At 37.2% G+C, this 21,575-nt stretch overlaps 2 protein-coding genes across 4 annotated transcripts; both read right to left on the bottom strand.

Annotated features, from left to right (window-relative positions):
• Positions 1–1,551: 1,551 nt before the first annotated feature.
• CLK1 (CDC like kinase 1) lies at positions 1,552–9,936 on the bottom strand. Of its 3 annotated transcripts, XM_054585857.1 has the most exons (13): positions 9,791–9,936; positions 8,505–8,665; positions 7,968–8,196; positions 6,864–6,954; positions 6,389–6,455; positions 5,020–5,136; positions 4,760–4,926; positions 3,908–4,002; positions 3,686–3,815; positions 3,064–3,146; positions 2,370–2,449; positions 2,024–2,114; positions 1,552–1,902 (listed from the first exon to the last, which is right to left on the bottom strand). In XM_054585857.1, the coding sequence occupies exons 2-13, from the start codon at positions 8,663–8,665 to the stop codon at positions 1,759–1,761; spliced, it is 1,455 nt and encodes a 484-aa protein (XP_054441832.1). In that variant the 5' UTR covers positions 9,791–9,936; the 3' UTR covers positions 1,552–1,758. The 3 variants fall into 3 exon arrangements, with proteins under 3 accessions (XP_054441832.1, XP_054441833.1, XP_054441834.1); XM_054585858.1 differs by lacking the exons at positions 6,864–6,954; positions 7,968–8,196; XM_054585859.1 differs by lacking the exons at positions 6,864–6,954; positions 8,505–8,665; positions 9,791–9,936 and having other exon boundaries at positions 7,968–7,986.
• A 1,597-nt stretch (positions 9,937–11,533) lies between these two features.
• On the bottom strand, positions 11,534–21,553 carry PPIL3 (peptidylprolyl isomerase like 3). The gene is made up of 7 exons (XM_054585856.1): positions 21,171–21,553; positions 20,516–20,583; positions 19,096–19,170; positions 17,923–18,016; positions 17,457–17,524; positions 14,552–14,670; positions 11,534–12,237 (listed from the first exon to the last, which is right to left on the bottom strand). The coding sequence occupies exons 2-7, from the start codon at positions 20,516–20,518 to the stop codon at positions 12,111–12,113; spliced, it is 486 nt and encodes a 161-aa protein (XP_054441831.1). The 5' UTR covers positions 20,519–20,583; positions 21,171–21,553; the 3' UTR covers positions 11,534–12,110.
• Between the last annotated feature and the right edge of the window lie 22 nt (positions 21,554–21,575).

Here is a 21,575-nt window from a genome sequence, read left to right as displayed (position 1 = left end):
ACAAGAATTTTAAAAGTAAATTAAGTAGGTGTTTTCAACTTTTTTCGTCTGATGGCACACATTAGCTTATTAAAATTCTGTGGCACACCAAAGTTTTTTTGCTGATCTGAAAGATTAAGCCTAATTTTGACTCATTCAGTGGAGAGCTATTATGTTAGCTACTGTCATTTCTTGTTTGACAATCTAAGAGGTCAATGCCCTTGACTAAATAGCTATCACATTTTTAAAATTCTTGCAGCACATCTCTAACCAGGTAGCTTAATTGCGAAGAGCATTGTCCCAATACACCAACCAAGGATGCAGGTTTGATCCCTGGTCAAGGAACACACAAGAACCAATCAATGAATGCATAAGTGGAACAACAAATCGATCAATTCTCTCTCCCCTTTCCTCTACAAAAAAAAAAAAAAAAAATCTTGCAGCACGCACGTTGGAAATTACTTCAGTGATTAAACCCATCTGAAAAAGATATGCATCCCTGGCTGGTATTGGCTCAGTTGGTTTGAGCATCCATCCCATAGACTGAAAGGTTATGGGTTCTATTCTGTTGGGGCACATACAAGGCAACTAATCAATCTCTCGTGGACTTGCTCTCTCAATGAAAAAAATAGTAATGTCCTTTGGTGATTAAAAAAAAAAAATTTAGAAAAAGAAAAGGCTATGTACTTTGATCCCAATTACTCATTTTGGAAAAGGCAAAACTGGAGACAGTAAAAAAGATCAGTGAAATACATAAAATACTTAAAAACTTCAGTGATTACATAGGTTGAGGGCACGAGGGAAGGAGGAACAGAGCATATTTTTTTAGAGCAGTGGAGCGTATGTCATCATACATTTACCCAAATATGATCCACAACAAATAAACCTGAAGGTTAGAGACTTTGGGTGATTACAACACAGGTGCATCCATTACAAATGTACCCTCGGGTGACGGGTGTTGACGGTGGGGGGAGACTGTGCATGTGAGGAGTGGGGGCAGGAAGTATCAGAAATCTACCTTCTTGGTTTTGCTGTGAACCTACTCTTGCCTTAAAACTATGGACAAAAACCTAACTTATACTTGCTATTCCAGATTGGGCTGTAAAGGACTTGGAAGCTTGTTATTCTTTATGTCCTTAAGGAGCACAGGACGTTAAGCCATTTGCTGTGTCCCATTCAGGGGAAGACAGGAAAACAGTACTAAATCTGAACAGGAATAAAGTGAGAACAAAATCTTTCTGGATTATTTCTATAGTTCTTTATATCCTGTAATTTTTTTTATTTTAATTGAATTTATTGGGGTGACATTGGTTAATAAAATTATGTTTCAGGTGTACAAGTCTATAATACATCATCTGTACATTGTACTGTGTGCTCACCATCCCATGTAATGTGGTTTAGAAAAGAAAGGCCTAAGTCCTGATGCTGGCAATCACTAAAGAGGAAACCAACCAAGTATTCCCAAAGACAAAAGGAAACCTCCAATAGAACATGTCCATTCGTCACAGTGACGAGATAGGGAAATGGTGCTAAAAACAAGTTGTACATATTCATAATTTCATAAAGAAAAAATTTATTTTGAATAAATCATTTTATACAGAAATCATTGGAGAAGATACTCATTTTACTTGGCTATGTACTTAAATCATCCAAACAAAACAAACATGGCAATACAAATATTTAAGAAATTTACAAAAGCTGTACAAAATAACTTAGTATTTAAAAGTTAGACTGATGCAGTCTATAAAATTTCTTTAAGAGAGTTGTACAATTAGAGATCTATGTAGTTTTCTTAAGGGGATAAAAGAAAGGATGTTTTAAGGCTTCTTTGAGAGTAATCCTTTTAGCTGGATCATACTCCAACATTTTCTGAATGAGGTCAAAGAGAAGCTCATGTTCATCATCCTGAGAAAGCATAAATTCCTGAAAGGAAGAGAAATATACAGTCAAACAGCTTTTTCTATCAATATTTATAGTTTTATTTATGCACCATGAAAAGAAGGGAAACTCAAGGATCATCACAGAAGCAATGACCCAGGCTTACCTTCAGAGGTTTACAGCGCCTTGAAACGTATCTGCCAGCAGAACTGTTTTCATCCCAGTCCAATCGATCATGATGGAAATATTTACGTTTCCTAAGAGTAAGTTAATACCCACATTTATGTTGACAATGAAAACTTAACATCTAGCAAAAGTGATTGGTTTCATCAACTATTATGCTTTTATAAATCAAAGACTAATGCTTTTCCATAGATTAAAAGGCAGCTTTGGCTTCGCAGCAAGGTAATCAGCAACTGAAGTGAAAGAGCATTAGTATGACTTCACTGTTTTATAGTTCTAATCAGAAAAGATGACCAAGTGGTACTAAGGATAACACTCTTAAAACATACCTGGTTTTCTGTATCATATGTTTTGGTAAAGGTCCAAGAATCCTTTCCATCATTGCTAGGTGCTCCTTACTATCATGTGTCTAAAATAAAAAAAAAGCCAACTTGTTAACTACCAGTTTTGCATGTTACGCCTTGTTCTTAATTAACAGAGCTGCTACATTTCTAGTCCCTACATCATTAGACACAAGGAAGATGATCACTAAAAAAAGGCCTACTCTTAGCAACAAAAAATATTTCAGCTTATAGAACAAGATCACTAAAGATTTCCCTAATTCAACGAGTTTGCTTCTTTATACAGGGGCGTCCAACCTTTTGGCATCTCTGGGCCACAGTGGAAGAAGAGTTGTCTTGGGCCACACATTATACACATTGCAACACATAATCACAAAAAAAAGGTCATAATGTTTTAAGAAAATTTACGATTTTGTGTTGGGCCACATTCATAGCCATCCTGAGCCACATGCAGCCCATGGGCTGTAGCCTGGATACCCCTGGTTTTTAATATACTTTAAAATAGTTTAAATAAAATGATAAACTATGAGGGAAACACCAATGCTCAATACCATTAAATATACATAATTTTTATTTCTTTGTATTTATCTACAACTAAGAGTCTATGAAGCAACCTCAATAAATGTGTTTGAGTTAGTGTTTGTTCACATAAACAGGCACTTTTCTTGTGCAAAGTACTTACTGGAAATACTGTAAACCCAAGGTAGTATTCAATAAGAATACATCCTATGCTCCAGACATCACATGGTTGGGACCATCCTAGGGCTGCAAAACAAAGCAAACTATTAAGGGACAAAAAAATCCTATTTCTTAAAAAAACATTTTCAAAAATGTGTATAATTTAATGTTTGAGCTGGAAGATCCTGAAGAAATCACTTAATCCAAGACTAAATATAAGAGCATAACACATAAGAATTAGGGCTCTGGAGGTTCTTGGGGCTAGTGATTTAGGAAAAAAATAATTTTTTCCCTGAGCCTCAAATTTCCTAATCTGTAAAATGGGCACTACCTACCAATATAAAGACTGGGCATAAACTATCTGGGATATAACGGGCATTAAATGCTTGTGTTTTAAAACTTCACCAAATACTACCCCCACACAACTGAATTCCAGGAAGGTTAAACCACTTAAAAAGTCCCAGAACTATTTGGAACAAATTAAAATCCTTAATGTGTTTTATGATACTAATTCCTAAAAGGGAAAAATAAAGTCCCACAAAAATTAAACCTTGACCTGTAAGTAAATTTTAAAATCAGCTTCAATACAGATAAAGATTCCCAAAGCACAATAAAAAAATACTTACCTAAAATAACTTCAGGTGCCCTATAATGTCTTGTAGATACCAATGTACTGTGATGTTCATCATCATATGTTGCACTTCCAAAGTCTACAACTTTAATATCTGGATTTATAAGGGTACGTTCATCACGTTTCTAAAAATCATAAATGATGATTAACAAGACATAATACTAAGAATTCATAAAATATTCTTTAAAACTATGAAGACAAGACATTGAAGACTTACCATTTTGGGATTATATGCCTCTGTGTAGTCAGACTGCACAAATAAGATGTTTTCAGGCTTTAAGTCTGTGTGAGTCAATTTATTACTGTGCAAAACTGAGAATGAAACATAAAAAGTTGCTGTAATCTACAAATCAAAACTCAAAACCTAGCCAGCCAATCCCCAAACGCCTACCAACAAAAAAACACTCTGATGTCTCTTCCACAAGTCTGAAAAAGTGGTCAACATTCAACAGTCCGCTAGAAAACCCATTAGGAACTGAAACCCACTACCCTCCTTAAAAAATTAGTCCACTGACAGCTAATTCCTTTAAAAATGAAGAAAGAATTATCTTTCTCTTCTGTAGCTGAGATTTGCCATTCCTTAATTTAAACCTAGTGATTCTAGGATATTATGTTTAGAATCTGAAAGGCTAAATCATAGCCTTCTATATGACAATGTATTAATATACTTTTCCTGACTGAAATTCAATAAAACTGACCAACTTATTAACAACTACATCTTTTCTCATACTAACTCTTAAGTCATATTATGTTAGATCCCATTTTTTCCATTACAATTGACAATATATTAGTTTCAGGTGTACAGGATAGTGGTTAGACATTTACAAAACTTACGAAGGGATGCTCCTGATAGGTCTGGTACCCATCTGACACCATACCAATACAGTATTATTGATTATATTCCCTATGATGTACTTTATACCCCCATGACTATTTTAACTGCAAATACGAAATTTTTAGGATTCCCTCCCCCCTGCCTTTTTTTCCCTTAAAGAAAGATCCAACTCAACCTGGCATTAAATTAGTTTCAATGAACTCCAGTTTTTCAAAAATATGCCAAAGTACTTACAATTCACAGACTTGCATATCTGATATGCCATCTTCCTGATATGATCCAGTTGAAATGGCAGAAAACCATTTTCCTTAATAAAGTCATATGTACTAAGTCCTAGTAGTTCAAACACAATGCAAATGTGACCACGATGCTCAAACCACTCCAACATCTGGACACAGCGGCTATAAATACATTAAAAAATAACTTAGTACAGCTCCTTATAATCTTCTTGAAATCTACTTGGGGCAGTTTCTAAGTTCTATTTTGATACTTACAATGTACTGTTGGGGTCTGTTGTATTTAAGTGTTCCAGAACTTGTATTTCTGAGCGAGCAGCTTCACAGTATCTATCCACATTTTTAACTATTTTTACTGCTACATGTCTACCTCCCCTGTTAGAGAAAGTAAATCCAAGTTAAAAAAATGATAAAAATACTTAATTGCATTTTCCTATCAACTCTCTTCAAACTGTACACTTGTACTTTGCTTATATGTAAATACTCTTTTCTAACTGCAACTCAGAATAACTAGAATAACCTTTGGGCATTTGTAGGGTCCCTAATACAAATTACTTTTTGGTTCTTCAATTAAACTATGTATCAACAGTAATTAACAACAATATTGGCTATTACCATCTCAATTTGCATGCCAATTAAAATTCAAAATAAATGTACATAAAGCAGTTTCTTCCTATAATGCCTGTCACTGGCAAACATGATTTAAAATCTTTCTTTCATCCAGGTTACCAGAAAAATCAGGATCTGTGGGAACAAAGAAAGAAGCTCTATCTAGCTCTCAGAATCTTACCAACAGCAGAAAGTCTCCTCTAACAGATCATTTAGGAAAGCTTTTCCATTCCAAAGGAAAACATTTCAAACAGGGGACAAAAAAGGTAACAAAAAGATTTCTAATGCTATCTCAGGACATTCCAATCAATAGTTTGATGGGCATAATTAAACTTGTGACACCAATCCAGAAATGTTTCAGCTCTGACCATGTTACCAGGATGAATTATGGCACTTTCTAGAAATAAGTACTCTGAAGACTGCTTCAATAGGTATGGGGTAGACAAAGTTCCAAAGACTCCCAACATAAAACCAAGGCTAAGAACCACTATCCAGAAGAAAATAAAAAGGGAGTGTTGAAGCCAGTAATTCTGCCTAGAAACAACAAAATACTATTTTCTGGAACAATAAAATCTGTTCTAAGCTTAAAACTGAAACTAGAGCCCTTGCTGGTGTGTGCTCAGTGGACTGAGTGCCTGACTGCAAACCAAGAAGTTACTGGTTCGATTCCCAGTCAGGGCAGATGCCTGGGTTGCAGGCCAAATCCCCAGTTGGGGATGCGTGAGAGGCAACCACACACTGATGTGTCTCTCCCTCCCTTTCCCTCTCTAAAAATCATTAAAACCTTTAAAAACAAAAACACAAACACAGAATTGAAACTAGAGGTGCTTACACGAATTACTACTGCTTAAAAATACAAACAGCTAGTATCTTTTACTGAGTTTCCTACATACAAGTTAAAAACCCAAGCTAAAAGGGTAAAGATATATTTAACTCATGGTGAGACCATATTCTAAAGCTAAATGTATCTTCTGTACTGTTAATCACTCCAAGTACAATCCCAGGCTAGGAAACTTACGCTTTATGATCAATGCATTCCACGACTTTTCCAAAAGCACCTTCACCTAAAGTATTAACAATTTCATCTAAAAGAGAAAAATAAATCTCAGTCACACCAAGAAGTGAAAACATTTTACTTATCATAACAAATGCTATAAATGCAGATTATTCTAGTTGATGCTACAAATTTCCTTATCACTATTTTATTGGTCAACACTGTCAAAAAACATGTAATTATTTTTAGGTCTAATTTCAATCTTAAAGCTAATTTTATTTAACTTGATTTACTGTTTTGGAAGTGCTACATAACATTAAATTTCTAAAGAAAGCAAAAATAACAATTCCCCCCACCACCAAAAGAAATGGAAAAAAAGAGAAACAAACAAACAAAAAAAAAAGAGAAAGAAAAAGATTTCCAAATCCCTGAAATCTTTATCTATAAATATAGATTATGTTATCTGAAAAGTTAATAAGTGTTGAAAAATATTCTATACATCTTGCACTTAGTACGTCTCCACTCTGACAGATCAGGTGACCCTCCTCATCATCCTCTACACTCCTGGTTCTTTTCCTTCGGTGACTCTTCTGGAAACGTCAAGTGGGCGGCACCAAGATCATCCAGCCAATCAATATACCCGAGTGAATTCAGGGCAGAATACGAAATTCATTCAGCGGGGAGATATTCAGGCATTCATGATACACGCCAGGCCACAAACGGTTGGCAGGAGCAATTTCAAATTCAGTCCCCAGAAATTCACAGGGCACATAGTTTATGTTAACAGGAGAAAAACATGGCAAGGAACAGATTTTCAGATAAGATACTCAAAGTGGCAAGGCAACAAAACATAACACAATTGTTTTCTTAAAAAAAAAATGCTTAGTTGTAGCATTCACTGAAATATAATTTAAGTTTCTAGTGTCCTAATTTAATATGCAGAATTGCAAGAATATTTACTTGTCAAAGTAGGCTGTGGCCAAATAAAGATTTCTTAACTAATCTAAGAAAACAAAGTATTAAAACAGTAAATAAAATTAATGTCCTGATTTTGGGGAGAAAAAACAATTTGCCATATAAAAGTAACACCATGACATTTTAAATGCCATCTGAGCTCATCTCCCAATTTACACACATCTCATAATGTTCAAATCTGTTTGCTTAAGTGAAAAAAAGGATTAGAGAGCATGCTTTGCTAGAACGAAGTTACACCTAACCCTCAATCATACAAAAATAAAAGGCCTAATCTATTTTTGTGGTAAGGCTTCAATTTATCAAAACCAATCAGATTTAAGTACCATAAAAAAATTTGTCAGACTATCTTGCAATCATTGCTATAAACTAACCTAACTTAAATCCCCTCCACTATTCCATTACTGAAATGACAATTCGTTGCCAACTAGTAAAGAATCTATTACATAACTAAACATGTACTGTACTTGGGGGATTTCCTATCCAATGCACAAACAGAAAGAATGTTGCAAGTTAAAACTGAGATGGCTTCATCTTAAACAGAACTTTCTCAAATGACCATACACAAATTAAAGCTTTCCTGTACCACATGGGAAATAAATTTCCAAAATGTTTTTAAAAGAGCTCATACCCCATGTGAACGATGATGTGAAGTACTGTGGTGAATCCTGTGTCTACTTTTATAACTACTTCTTCCACTTCTACCAGAGGACTTGCTACTATGGTTCTGATATCTGCTTTCATGGTCCCTATGGCGATGTCCAGATTCACACCCTTGACTGTAGTCATTTCTATATTCATCAACGTAGCGTCGACTATAATAATCTTTCTCATTTATGGATCTGCTTTCCAAATAATGGCTAGAAAAATAAAAATACAATTTTTCCATGCTTTATGGTAATACCAAATATCCTCAAATTCTCAGTAAATCTCAAGGCAATACTCTTAAGATTTCGTTTTCCCCATCGACCAAAAAAACGAACCCACACAATTTTACAAATATTACAAGCCATCACTGGAACCAGAAAATAATGGTTATCACTGTTATCTATTTTATTGTGACACTAGTTTTAATCATGAAAATATTCCCCCCAGTTTTATCGAGAAAACTGACAAGACTGTAGTGAAAATGTATTTTTTATGTATTTATATATAATATTCTCCTTACCCATCAGATGTTTTAGAGTGATTGTATTTGCAGCGCTTGTTCTCCCGGGCACTGCTATGTGATCTCTTCCTTCTTTTATGGCTGCTGCTGCTCCTCCATTTTGTACAATCCCAATCTTTTTCATCCCAATCAGGACAGTAAGTTCTCTTCGAGTGTCTCATCTACGTAAAAAACAAGTTTCCCTCAGTTTTATAGAACCTCACGTATCTAGAAGATACACTGAGCAGTTTAAGCAATATTTTGCAAACTCACGATAGTTGTGACGTGTTTATCAATTTTGGCAAAATCGTACCTTTACTGTACGTCCTCATGCATAATTCTCCCCACTTATACATTCGTCAAAAACTAGCCTCCAACTCACATACAGTCATAAATGTTCTTCGCAACAGAGCCATCATTATTGAAAATTTCCGCAAAGGAGGCATAGCGATCCAACTATAACGCATTAACGTCAACGATGGCATTAGAAAACAAAACTACAAAATATCGTCTCTTGACGGCCACTCCCCAGCACGTATTACAAGTAACAAAACCTAGCTTATTCTAAAAGCAGTCTTACACAATCAATTTAGGAAAGGTGGAAGCCATCTTCCTTCAAGAAATGTTTAGAACAAAAATCTCCGACGACTCTACTCTAAACTCAATCAAAATGCTCCAACTCCGGACGCGAAAAATTCAACGCAAAAAAACCCGAATCACATACTTCTTCAAATACTTTATTATTTCTCTTTCGTCGGGTTCCTAGACAACACTGAGGGGAGACACTGACGGCATTCACTCATCTCTTTCCAATCAACTAGAGGTTAAATGATAACGCCTTGTACCAGGTCAATGCGTTCTGTCTCTGTCTCCACTTAATATGAACCCAGTTCCTCCAAAAACGTAGCTCATACAGAACCCAAGCAAACAGGCAGCTCCGGCCGCTGCCTCCGCCCTGGCGCCATCTTAGAGCTCCGCGGAGATGGCCTCTGCAGACAAGATGGCGCCCGCGGGCGACCGGGCTCGGCCCTCCCACCACACACTCGAAGAAGCCAAACGTTCGAGGAGTGCTCCCCGCCTCGCAAACCGTGTCACCACCCTCTACCATGGTCTGGGGCGACGAGGTTAAAGCAGAAATTCGCGGTGACAGCTCAAGAGAGCTGGCGTGGGGCAGAGAAAAAAAGAGTCGTCGTCGTCGTGCAGGAGACTGCGGGCGGCCAACGAGCGTGGATAAGGGACATCACCAAGCGCTCTCGAGGCAAAGAAAAAGGGCCCTGACACCTAGCCCGCTTCCTCCTGCGCCTTACCGTCCTGGCCGAGAGTCCAAGTCGAAGAAGACAAAGCTTGCAACGCGACAACGGCGAAGGTCCAAGTGGCTGCAACGGGCTGCGAAAACAAAATGGAGCTGACAGTCGCCGCGTCAGGGCTCTTCTCGAAAACACTGGTGACGCTACAAGGGCGTCTCCGCCTGGGGCGGGGCGTGCACGCGAGAGGGCGTGCACGCGAGAGGGCGCGTGACGGCGCGCGGTGGCCGTGTGTACGCAGGCGGGTGGAGAGCCCGGGCAACTAAAGGTGACGGCGGGGAGTTGCAGAGATGAGGCCCTTGGTTAGGGGCGAGTTGTGATAGTGCGACAACAATGCAAGGTTTGGGGAGATGAATCTTTCCCCAGCTCATTAAAAATTGTACTTGTGCCCTGACTGGTGTGGCTCGGTGGGTTGAGCGTCCTCCCGCGAAAGGTGGTGGTTTTGGTTCCGGCCAGGGCACAGGACTAGATTACAGGTTTAGTCCCCATTTGGGGTGTTTGAGAGGCAGTAGATGGGTGGTTTTCTCCCTCCCTTTTTCCCTACCACCCCCTCTCTCTAGTAAGTATTCTTTAAAAGTTGTGACTGCTGGAAACAAGGAAAAGTGTGTTCTTGTGCGTACGTTATGTATGGGCTTGGGGAGTATGTAACCACCCCCCCACCTTAATAATTTTAAGTCAGTCCCCATCTCAGAATGTGATTGTATTTTCTAAGTAGGGCATTTACAGTCAGGGTTTAATGAGGTCATCAGGGTGGGTCTTAACCCAATGTTATTAGTGTCTTTATAGATTAGGACTCAGGGAAAGACCTGTGACGCCAGGTCATCTACGAGCCAGAGACACCTGGGAGTAAACCCTGCCCACACCTTTTTCTCCCAGTTTTTTCTTTAAAGATTATAGAGAGGGGAAAGAGCGATGCGTGAGAGAAACATCGATTGGTTGCCTCTCCCACGCCCCTTACTGGGGGCCTGGCCCGCATCCCAGGCTTGTGCCCTGACTGGGAAGTGATGAACTGCTGACTCTTCGGTTGGCGGGCCTTCCAAGGCCAGTGCTCCATCCACTCAGCAACACCAGCCAGGGCCTCCCACTTTCTTGATAGTCTAGATCAAGGGTTGGTACACTTCTTAATGGGTCAGACAGTAAATATTTTAGGTTTGCAGGCCATTTGGACTGTCATAACCAACCAATACTGCTGTTGTAGCACAAGGCAGCCAGACACAGTAGGTAAAGGAATGGGACTGAGTACCAAGGTGACGTTATTTATATACAAGAGGTGGCCAGCCTGCTTTTTTGCCAACATCTGATCTAGACAGGTAACCATATTCCTCTTTTAAAGAAAATTTTGGTTGATCAGCAATATTCTAGTCTTCTTAGTAATTAAATACATAAAACAGAACATCTATGACCCAAATGCTAATGTGGTTAGTGTGAACCACTCAACTCAGTGTGAGTGGACAGAAAGCAATGTTCTGGATCTTGATCCTCACCATGCCTACGACAGGCCCAAGGTGGGCAGCCAGAATACCTCCCTATCTTTGAGAGCCTTATGCATAAAACTGAGCTGACTTTATAAGAATGAGCTCTAAGAACTAAAAAGTGACCATACTGACACTATTTTTAAAAAGACATGTTTGGAGAAGAAAGATCAGGTACAAAGGGTGGAAAAATAAACTCTGGCATAAAACAGCCTTTAATACTAATTCTAGAAACCTAAATAATTAAAAGGTAACAAAAACAATGTGAGAACATTAGTATAACTAGCACCTCCGTTTAGTGGAAGATATATAAATGGTAGCAAGAGGACAGCTACAAGCTAACTCCTAAACTGTAGTTACAAAAAGAACATTGAGATCAGCCATCTGCAAAAATGATACAAACCAAAATGTCTCAGGAATACACAAAATCAAGGTAACCTTGGCAGTAAGTAGAACATGGTTCTTGAGAAAATCAATGGTAATTGATTTTTTTCCATTAAGTGAATAATTAATGGAAAATAATACTTCCATGATGTGGGCTAGATATAGTAGGAGTTTATAATTAGGGTGCTCAAAAGTAACTGATTTGAAGCTCAGCATTTAAAAATGAATGTTTTTATGTAACAAAAATTAAACAATTTTTTTTAACTAAAATACATCGGATAATTATAGTAAAGAATATGCTCTAAGAATGAGAATAAAAGGTATTTGGTTCCCCTTGGTACCAGTAACTCAGAAGTTAGTTGTAGACAAGTAGGATGACGCAATCTCTGACATAATTAAAACTGGGGAAACCACAATAGGTGTGTTCCTCAAAGAGTTTGCCACATATTCGCCCATGTCTATTATAGCTACTGAGCAAATGGGTTGGCATGAATAGTTATATCCTTAATGTGCACATCATTAAGAGGTCGGTATGTCTTCTCATTTACTGGTAACTTCTCCAATTCATCTAGAGTCTCCAGACCATCTATTACCCTGAAAGAGAAACAATAAAATGAATGAAAATTTCCTCAGATTGAAACATAATATCCTAATACCTATATCAATTATAGTATCCTTAAGAGAAAAGGACCATGCCTCATAGTTCTTTGAACTCCTTAGTTGAGAGTACAATAAAATATTGATTTGATTTTCTACCATAAATATGGGCCAAAAGTCAGAAACAAAAATTCATTTTTATGCCTTTAGACAATAGCAATGGGTAGAAATATTCCCACCAAAGTATCTAAACATTGTATTATGTCCCATTTATACAGCATAGCTACAATGGAGCCAATATAACTAGTCAGATTTCCTTTGCTCAGGAAATATCCAGAGAAAGTATATAAGGATGACACTGTTATTACAACTATTGCCCTACTTAAGTGGGTGGCCACTTTGAACTTGATTGCCTAAATATGGTGGTTTTAATTTTTGCTTCTGGACAGTAAGAAAAAGCAATAGTAATACAACTAGGAAAAGGAGATGAACAGTTAAGCCCACTTGCAGCAAGCTCCCTTCATATTTCCATTAAGAAAACGAAATGTTGAGAGCTAGCCTTCAAATATGTTCTGAAGTTAGTTTAAAACATTTGCTAAAAAAAGGTGGCCTTTTAGACTGTACCTCTAAATGCAACTCAATTCTCAAAACATATGTATATTATGTATTTATATTTAATTTTGGAATTCCACTAAAAAGATACTGTAACAAAACCCTTTTGATTTTACTCCTGAATGTATGACAATTAAGGTCTTTAAATTATAAGTTTTAAAGGCTTCCCCACTTTGTAGGTCAGAAGAGAAACAGAAGAGACAGGAAACAGATCTCAGGCACGAAGGAGCATGCACACTGAGCTAAGTTCAGTCAAGTAACTGGGACATAGCCCTTTCAAGACCTAGTGGGAAGTTATATACCAACCTCCCAGGAAAATGTGTGTGCATATACATAAAACACAATTTCAAGAAGTCAACTGACCTAAAGTTAAGAATCTTTGTCCTAACTCTATAGTTTTGTCACAAATCCCATGAGATAAATCCTGGTAATTACTGATCAATAATTCTGACAGTGGGTTAAGGGAGAAAATAAAAGGAAGGGAACCTGGATTACCTACATACACACAAAGAATACTAGAGGCTGTAATATTTCATTAATTGTTAATAATCTAAATTAGATCTGTATATGGAATGAACAAAGAAAGTTATAGGGTCTTACATTTTTAATTAGCCTAACCTGGCATTCAAATTATTGAATAAAATAAACTCTAGAACTGTGCCTTAGATTGTTGATCATAGTAAATACTTGTTGTATAAACAGAGAAATTGACCGTGTGGTGATTTATAAAAGCAGGTCCCAGGTACACTGTTTATAATGGATATTCTGCCAACGACTGCTCAATACCTCCCTAGTATCCAGTTTCCCCTTCTTCTTACAGAAACTTCATTTCATGGAGAGTCTGGCTGAAAAACACTCCCTACTCTCCCTTGTAGGTAAGGATGGCCACACTGCAGAGTTCTGAGTCTTCTAAGGAAACTTTGTTTTTTAAATATAATTTTTCTTTTATAATCTTATCTATTTTGTATTATGCATGTCTTTTGTTATTTTTTATTTTTTTAAATTATTTTTTACCTTTTTTAATAAAAATTTTTTATTGTTCCAATACATTTGTCTCCATTTACTTGCCACCACTCTCCCCTGCCCTCCCCCCTCACCTCCCCTCCTCAATCCTTCCCCACCTTGGTCCATGTGTCCCTCACACCTGTTCCTTGATCTGACCCTTCTTCTTTCCCTTCCCAGAGAAAACTCTTAAAAAGGGGCAGACTCAGCTGGGCAGGCGCACCTTCTGCCCTTCCTCCTTCAGTCTGCCTGGAACACAGATGTTCTGGAGCTGTGCAGCCCATATTATGACCATGTGGTGAGCTTGAGGGCAAACGCTAAAGATGGTCGAGAAGACAGACAGAAGCACCTAGAACAGTGGTGACACTATCCTAGTCCATCATGTGTAAGCCACTGTTTTTCAGATCTCTTAGTTACTGCAAAATGCTATTCTCAATGAAAACAGACACATTACTGTCAATTTGCATAATGAACCTGAAAAAAATTATTATCCCCTCTTTTACAAAACCAAGAAATTGAGGCTCAGCGAGGTTATAACTTCTCAAGGTCACAGGGCTGATAAGTGATGGACTTAAATTCCAGATATGTTTAGTTCTCATACTGCTCTTTCAATATCAGTTATGCTACTATCACAGCCACTCATATGCATCCCTTGCAATGAAATTCCAAAGAAGAAAACCATAACCAGAATACTCACTTTCCAAATACTGTGTATTTCATGTCCAAATGTGGCTGCTTGCCATAGGTGATGAAAAACTGAGATCCATTGGTATTTGGGCCATTATTAGCCATAGATACAACACCTCTAACACTGTGCTGGAAAAGTTAGACCAAAGTATTAACTGTGTTTTTAAATAAATATTCCAAAAACAGAACTGAAACAAGACATGCATTCTTTAACTTCCCAACATTTACAGCACCACGAAAACATTTAATCAGGTTCTACTTGGCCAAACCCAAATTTTCAATTGCTGTATTATACAAATACAGTCTCTGAAAATTTATGTGTAAACTGTTTATATATCAAATCATATCACCCAACTAATTTCATTTTCACTTTGCAGAAGTACAGCCACAAACACTTTTAGCAATACCAATCTATAATAGAAATAATCCTTACGTTTATATTAAGGAACAGTGTGCTGGTATGAAATGATCAGGCAGACAATAAAACCAAAATCCCCATAATCTCTTCACACATACACTGGATTCTGGCTAGTTTCTTTTTCTGTAAAACAAGGGAGGTTGGACTAGTTCTGGGGTTTATTCATAATTCAAATGCTTACATGATTCAGCAGATAATGAATTGACAAGTGGGCAAGATGCAAACATTAGGGAATGATGGAGTCTGGCTATAGGAATAATATATCTTCTGCCTAATAGCATTAAAAAAACTTTTTTTTTTTTAACCAATGGCCATAGAGAATGTATCTATGGGTCTTCCACCCATTGAGTTTATAATAACCCCAGGACTAGATGATCTAAGGAAGGTCTCTTCCAGCTTAATATTTGTAATACTACTTGTTATACAAGGGATTGTGTACAGGAATTTAAAGGCTTCACTGATAAGATTGAAGACATGACAGACCCATGTTATAGTGAGGTGCCTCAATATAAAATACAGTATAACTAACTAATGATTACTCTATCTTTAGTTACTTATTCACCAGGGAACACCAATGAGATAAGCAATATAGATATGTATTCTCCAATTAATTTCATTTTCACTTTGGAGAAGTACATACAACACTTTTAGCAATATCAATGTATAACAGATGCAGCTACATCAGGCTATTAATGCTTTATTGTCTCCTTGAAAGGTGACTACCAATCAAATGTAATATTTGATACACAAGAATATATGTACCACTTGTAATAAAATAAGTACCATTAATTTATTTCTAAGCTTTAAGAATTAAAATTGAGTTAACTTGCATATGTGCTCCTCTCATGTAGTATGTTAGCTCTCCAAGAAGTAACCACTATTTCTAGTATCTTTATACATTCCTACACAATATGCACTTGATTCCTGAATGGGTCTTGAACATGGGTTTGAATTACGTGGATCCACTTATACACATATTTTTTAAAATCTGCGGCTGGTAGTCCACAGATTTGGAGAAAGAACTCTATGCATTGTACACATACAGTCCCTTCCATTATATAGGAGACTTAAGAATCCTTGGATTTTGGTATCCATAAGGGTTGGGGGAGTATCCTAAAACCAATGCCCCATGGATACCAAGGGATAGAAGTCTTACATGGACTTCGACCACACAAGGAGGGCAGGTAACCCTAACCCCTATATTGTTCAAGTATCAACAGTATTGTTTCCTTTTCCTTGTTCTTCCTGAGCTCTATAAAATAGTATCATACTATTTGTAGTCTTCTAGACAATGTTCTCAATACTTATTAGGTTTCTAAGATTCCTACATGTATATGTAGCTGTAGTTCTGATTTTTTACTGCTGCATATTTCACTCCTGAATATACTGCAATTTGTCCATTCTATGATCAGTAGACATTTGGGTTGTTTTTAGCTCTTTGCTATTAAAATACTACTCTAGGAACACTCTTTTACATGTCTCCTGATGCACATACACAAGTTTTCTAGGATAAACACTTGGGAATGGAATTGCTCAGTCAAAGTATGTAAATATTCAAAACACATCCTCAAGTCTGCTGTATAAAACAGAGATTCTTAATCCTGGCTGCTGTGGAAATCACCAGGGAAACTTAAAATATAATCAAGGACCTAATCAATCCTACTGACTATTTTTTCTATATTTGTGGGGAAGGGAGGTAAGGAAGAATAGATAAGACCTTAATTTTTTTATATTTTTAAAACTTACTGGTGAGTCTATAACAGCCAAGGTTGAAAACAACTGGTAGAGGATTACAGGTTAATGTTATGAAACTGTCATTAATTTGTGCCTTAAAGGTTGTTTCGTTTCTAATTCAGGAAAAGGATGACTTTGTAAATAATTTAGCACCTCCCAACCTCAACTCCGGTAACAAAAGTAGTATTTCTTTATGGTAGAAAAGCAAAAAGATAAAATAAATTGCTCCTGGACTGACCAACCAGAGATAAAGAAAGATATATTCATATGCACTTCTCTTTAACCTCGCAGAGATCTACCGCAGGCTTTAAGTAACAGTAAAGGAACATTCAAACATCCAACAGATGATGATAAAAGTTGGAGATTGATAATGGCAATATTGCAACCAGGAGGTCTCATAGTCTTTCCTCCCCGCTGTCAATGAAGGCCAATGGTTCATATCATTCAACATGAATTTTATAGTGAGACACATTAAGCACCTTTGGTACAATATATTACCAATTAAGCATTTCAGGCTGGACCCAAAGATGAGCTCACTTAATTTCAAGATCCATGTGATGGTGAGATCCCAGTATATATTTTAGGATCGAATGGCTATTTATCTTTTTTCCCCTGATATCATTTACCAAGTGTACAGAAACTACAAAAAAGAATGTATATTTGTTTACTAATGATGTTAACTTGTGTTACTACAACATAGGTTCCAAAGTTTCCAAGTGTATACATGGCATGAGAAAATAATTTTGAAGCATTGCGGACATACTTTAAGATATTCACTGTATTCATCCTCAAATTTCTTGCCCCAGATACTGTTCCCTCCTCTTCCAGTACCTGTAGTACAAAACAAATGAAGGAAGTATCTAATTAGAGAATGGGTTTAATTTCTAAAACCTAAGGGCTAGTTTAAGGCATAACTCTTTAAATACAAATAAAATGTGATTTGTCCTTTTCTTTATTTTTTATTGTATTTTTTCCCATTACCATTTAGATATGTCCTCTCTTCCCAAAATTTCATTTTATAGATCAGAAAAATATCTCTTTAAAAAAACGCTTATCAACATTATTCATATTTTAGAGCTAGGTTCTAGTAGCTTCAGCTTAAAAATTGCTTGTTATTGTAAGGTAGACCAATTAGAAAAACTCTACATGCTTTTATTTTTCTATTCTTTGTCTACCCCTCTTCTTCACACTATATACCCACTTCTCTACATTTTAATGGAGTAACTTACCTGTGGGGTCTCCTGTTTGAACCATGAAGCCCTTTATATTTCTATGAAATATACAGCCATTGTAGTAATTACTGGCACAGAGAGCCAAGAAATTCTGGAGGGAGTAAAAATAATGACTGAGAAATGATGTAGCAGAAACATGTTTAAGATAAAGAACTAACTGTATTTACTGAAAACACTGTAACAGCATGTTTAAACTATGTCTTTTAGGCATTACTTTGGATGATGTCATTTCCCTGCCCAAAACACTTTAATAGCTTCTTTCAGTTTTTGGAATGAAATACAAACTCCTAAGCAGGGCCTGCATGACCTGGCTTACCTCCACATCTCGTATGATAACGACCCCTCCATGTTGCTTCTAACCCCATCAGCATTCTGAAAATTCATCCCAAAGAAGCAGGCTTTCCCACCTTAAGGCCTTTGTACCTGTTATCTCTATACCTGCAATGTTCATTTTATATATCTTTTCATGGAGATGCCTTCATTACTTTTCACACTCAGTTTAAGTATCACTATCGTGGCTGGGCCTGACCTCACCTCCTCTTATATAATTCCTTCCCCATTATTCTCTATTTCAACATTTTATTTCCTTCAAAGCATTATCACCCTCTCGAATGACTTTTTTTCTAGAATAAATCTCCCCTCCCTCCCTACCCCTGCTTATCGTCCCGCCTGGAACATTAGCTCTACAAGGGCTAATGTCTTCTGTTCATCATTGTATTCCCAGACACTGTCAGGATAACCTTTCATAAAGAGCTGTTGAATGAATAAATACACACACACACACACACACACACACACGCACGCACGCACGCACGCACACACTCATGTATATAGTTGACTCTTCTTCCTTCTATCCTTGTCACTTAAATAAGTAAAATAATGTAAGAAACAGTTCTCTTACATTATATCTAATGATTACTTATGTTTCCTAAGAAAAAAAAGAACCAAAATAAAAAGATACCAGCCACTTTATCTACTCTTTGACTTCAGGAAGGGTGAGTGGAAATCAGGCCAAAAATTATGATGGCTGGTTTTTCCCCGACAATGGTTTTATACAAAACTGGTTTGTGTGTGTGTGTTTTGGATGTTGTTGGCTTTTAAAATCTTTTAATTTAAAAAGTTATCCTGTTGCATTAACTCATTCTTTTATTTGTACAAAATGGTACTCACTTCACAAGCTTTGGGTGTCCTCTCACAGAAGATTTCTATTTTAATATCACCTACATCTGTATGCAGTGTCACCGACTAAAAAGGAGAAAGAATGTGAAAACAAATGAGATTTCTTCAGATGACTTTATGCACTGTCTGATTTACCTAACTAGATATTAAAGACAGCACTCTAAATAAAAACAGACAGAAATAAGTGTTTCAGAGATGACCTGTCCACACAGCAGCTCTGAGAGATTGAGTTGTATAAAATGCACTTCACTGGCAGAAAAAAACTCCAGATGAATATAAAGATTAGGGTAAAATGGTATTTATGCTAAAAATTGGGGAGCAAATATTGTGATGGAAATAATTATTTTAAGTTTGAATTTTTCAGCAGCAAACAATTGTAATGTTAGAATTACTGATTTAAATGGCATTCACCATCACTAATATTTATTGAAAACAGTAAGAGAATGACTTTTGAAACATAGTTTCCACCATTTCCCTTATGTAATTTAATTATGAGGAACAGGGTTAAAAAATGGTTCCTTTCTCAACTAAAGACAGGACATAAAAAGCATCAGTGTTTCTAGATTCTGAATGTGCAGAGGTAACCACAGTACTTTTTTTCCCTTGGCTCTCTTTAATTCTGGCTTTTTATTTGTTTTATCTGTTACTTTGGTAGCTTGAATATGCCTTTTGTTAGCCCATTCCAGAAAGAAGGAAGATTATTATTCTGGGGCTTCCTTTTTCATTTTCTCTTTTATTTATTTATTTATTTATTTATTTATTTATTTATTTATTAAAAAGACTATTTATTTTTAGAGAGAGGGGAAGGGAGGGAGAAAGAATAGGAGAGAAATATCACTGTGTGGTTGCCTCTCGCACTCCCACTACTGGGTACTTGGCCTGCAACCCAGACAAGTGCCCTGACTGGGAATTGAACCAGCAATACTTTGATTTGCAGGTGGGAGCTCAATCCACTGAGCCACACCAACCAGAGCTTTTCTCTTCTTATTACAGTAGTATCTAGCAGTCAGAGAGTAAGGCCAGGCTGAATATAGAAAGCAGGGGTGGGGGTCATTATTCTAGTTGCTGTTCTACTTCAAGCTCAAGTTGTCCACCTTAGATAGAGAGCAAAAGTTTCCAATTAAAATGTTAACACTTGGGCTATACCCTTCTGCTCCTCCTCCTCCCCCTTTTCATTTCTATCTACCTTGTAATCAATCTTTTTCTATAAAAGGCAAAATCTGTGTGTTTTAAGTGAAAATTTAAATAAAAATAATTTTGCTTATTTCTGGTTTTATCTTACTGTATGGTTCCACAGCTTATCACTTCTCTGTCTTGCCATTCATATGTCCATACAGTTTTATTTCCCTTGACTGAATTTCTAAAAATTACTTATAATGAAAGACAATCATAAGAATTCTATAAAACTTACCATTTTTCTCCTTGATGGTTACTGTTAATTTCTCACAATCTTATCAACAGAAGCTCAAAAACGAATCTCTGTTCCCAAAAGAAAAAATAAGTAAGTTCATTTTTCTCTATTACTTCACACATGCTTATGTTTACTGCATACGTAAAAGGGAAAGTCTCGAAGAGCACTCCCCTTCCCCAAGTAATAAAAATCCGGTCATTGAAGTGATGAAGAGATCCTACCTGACTTAAGCCCAACAACCTCCTACTTCCCCCTGCTCACTCTTCAAGAGCCTCCTTGCAAGTCCTCCAACAAACCAGGTATCATACCTTACCCCCCCACCCCGGGTCTAGGTACTGGCTGTTTGCTCCGCCTGAAACTCTCATACTGTTTACATATGTGCAGCTATTTTTCTCCCCTCCAAGTCTCTGCTCCCAAGTCAGGTCTCAGGACTTGACAACTCTATTAAAAAATGCCTTGACCCTAGTACGTTCCCTATTTTCTTTTCCCCCATAACACTTATCACTAATATACCATATACTTCATTAATTTATTAAGTGTGTTGTTTCAACAACACCTTCTCCACCCTGAATACTCACTTGAAGTAGCTCAAGAACTAAAACACCGAGCGCTCTACAAGTATTTGAATAAGTCAATGAAAAAACAAGCGTGTTACCCCATGCTTGCCCACTTCGGTAAAGTACAGCTGTTGTTAAAACAGGAAAGGTGCGATTGCAGATGCTCCCCACAGGTCTCTCAATTCGTAGTTAGTGTCTTCAGGCCGCCGGAAGCCGAGCACGGGAACCAGAAGAGAGACGCCGCTCGCGGGCTCCCCTTTCTCCGCCCCCTTTCCAGCTCAAACCAAAACAACTAGAAATAGGGACACAACGTAATTTATCCCCACCGGGAACACTTTCCACAGTGAAGGAAGCTCTAGTAACACTGGAATCCTAACCCGGAACTATTCTAGGCAGTATCTAGAGGTCCCTTGGGCTCCGAAGTAAAGTGGGAAGGACAACTTCCGTCCCGCTCCTTTCTCCAGCCTATTCCCACAATACTTTGAGGTACCGCGCGGGACGGA

The sequence above is a fragment of the Pteronotus mesoamericanus genome, unplaced genomic scaffold, assembly GCF_021234165.1.
Source record: "Pteronotus mesoamericanus isolate MK-2021 breed Mesoamerican mustached bat unplaced genomic scaffold, CSHL_Meso_final contig_90, whole genome shotgun sequence".
Taxonomy (NCBI): Eukaryota; Metazoa; Chordata; class Mammalia; order Chiroptera; family Mormoopidae; genus Pteronotus; species Pteronotus mesoamericanus.
Note: the sequence above shows the minus strand (reverse complement) of the source record. Positions and strands in the feature narration are given on the sequence as shown.

Excerpts from the sequence above, each read along its gene's own strand:
- CLK1 (XM_054585857.1), bottom strand. The coding sequence starts at position 8,665 with ATGAGACACTCGAAGAGAACTTACTGTCCTGATTGGGATGAAAAAGAT. Across the intron at positions 6,456-6,863 it reads AGACGTACTAAGTGCAAGAT|ATGAAATTGTTAATACTTTA; the intron begins GTATAGAATATT and ends TTTCTCTTTTAG. Across the intron at positions 3,147-3,685 it reads GGCACCTGAAGTTATTTTAG|CCCTAGGATGGTCCCAACCA; the intron begins GTAAGTATTTTT and ends TTTGTTTTGCAG.
- PPIL3 (XM_054585856.1), bottom strand. Across the intron at positions 18,017-19,095 it reads GGACACCCAAAGCTTGTGAA|AATTTCTTGGCTCTCTGTGC; the intron begins GTGAGTACCATT and ends TACTCCCTCCAG. Across the intron at positions 14,671-17,456 it reads AATACAGTGAATATCTTAAA|CACAGTGTTAGAGGTGTTGT; the intron begins GTATGTCCGCAA and ends TAACTTTTCCAG.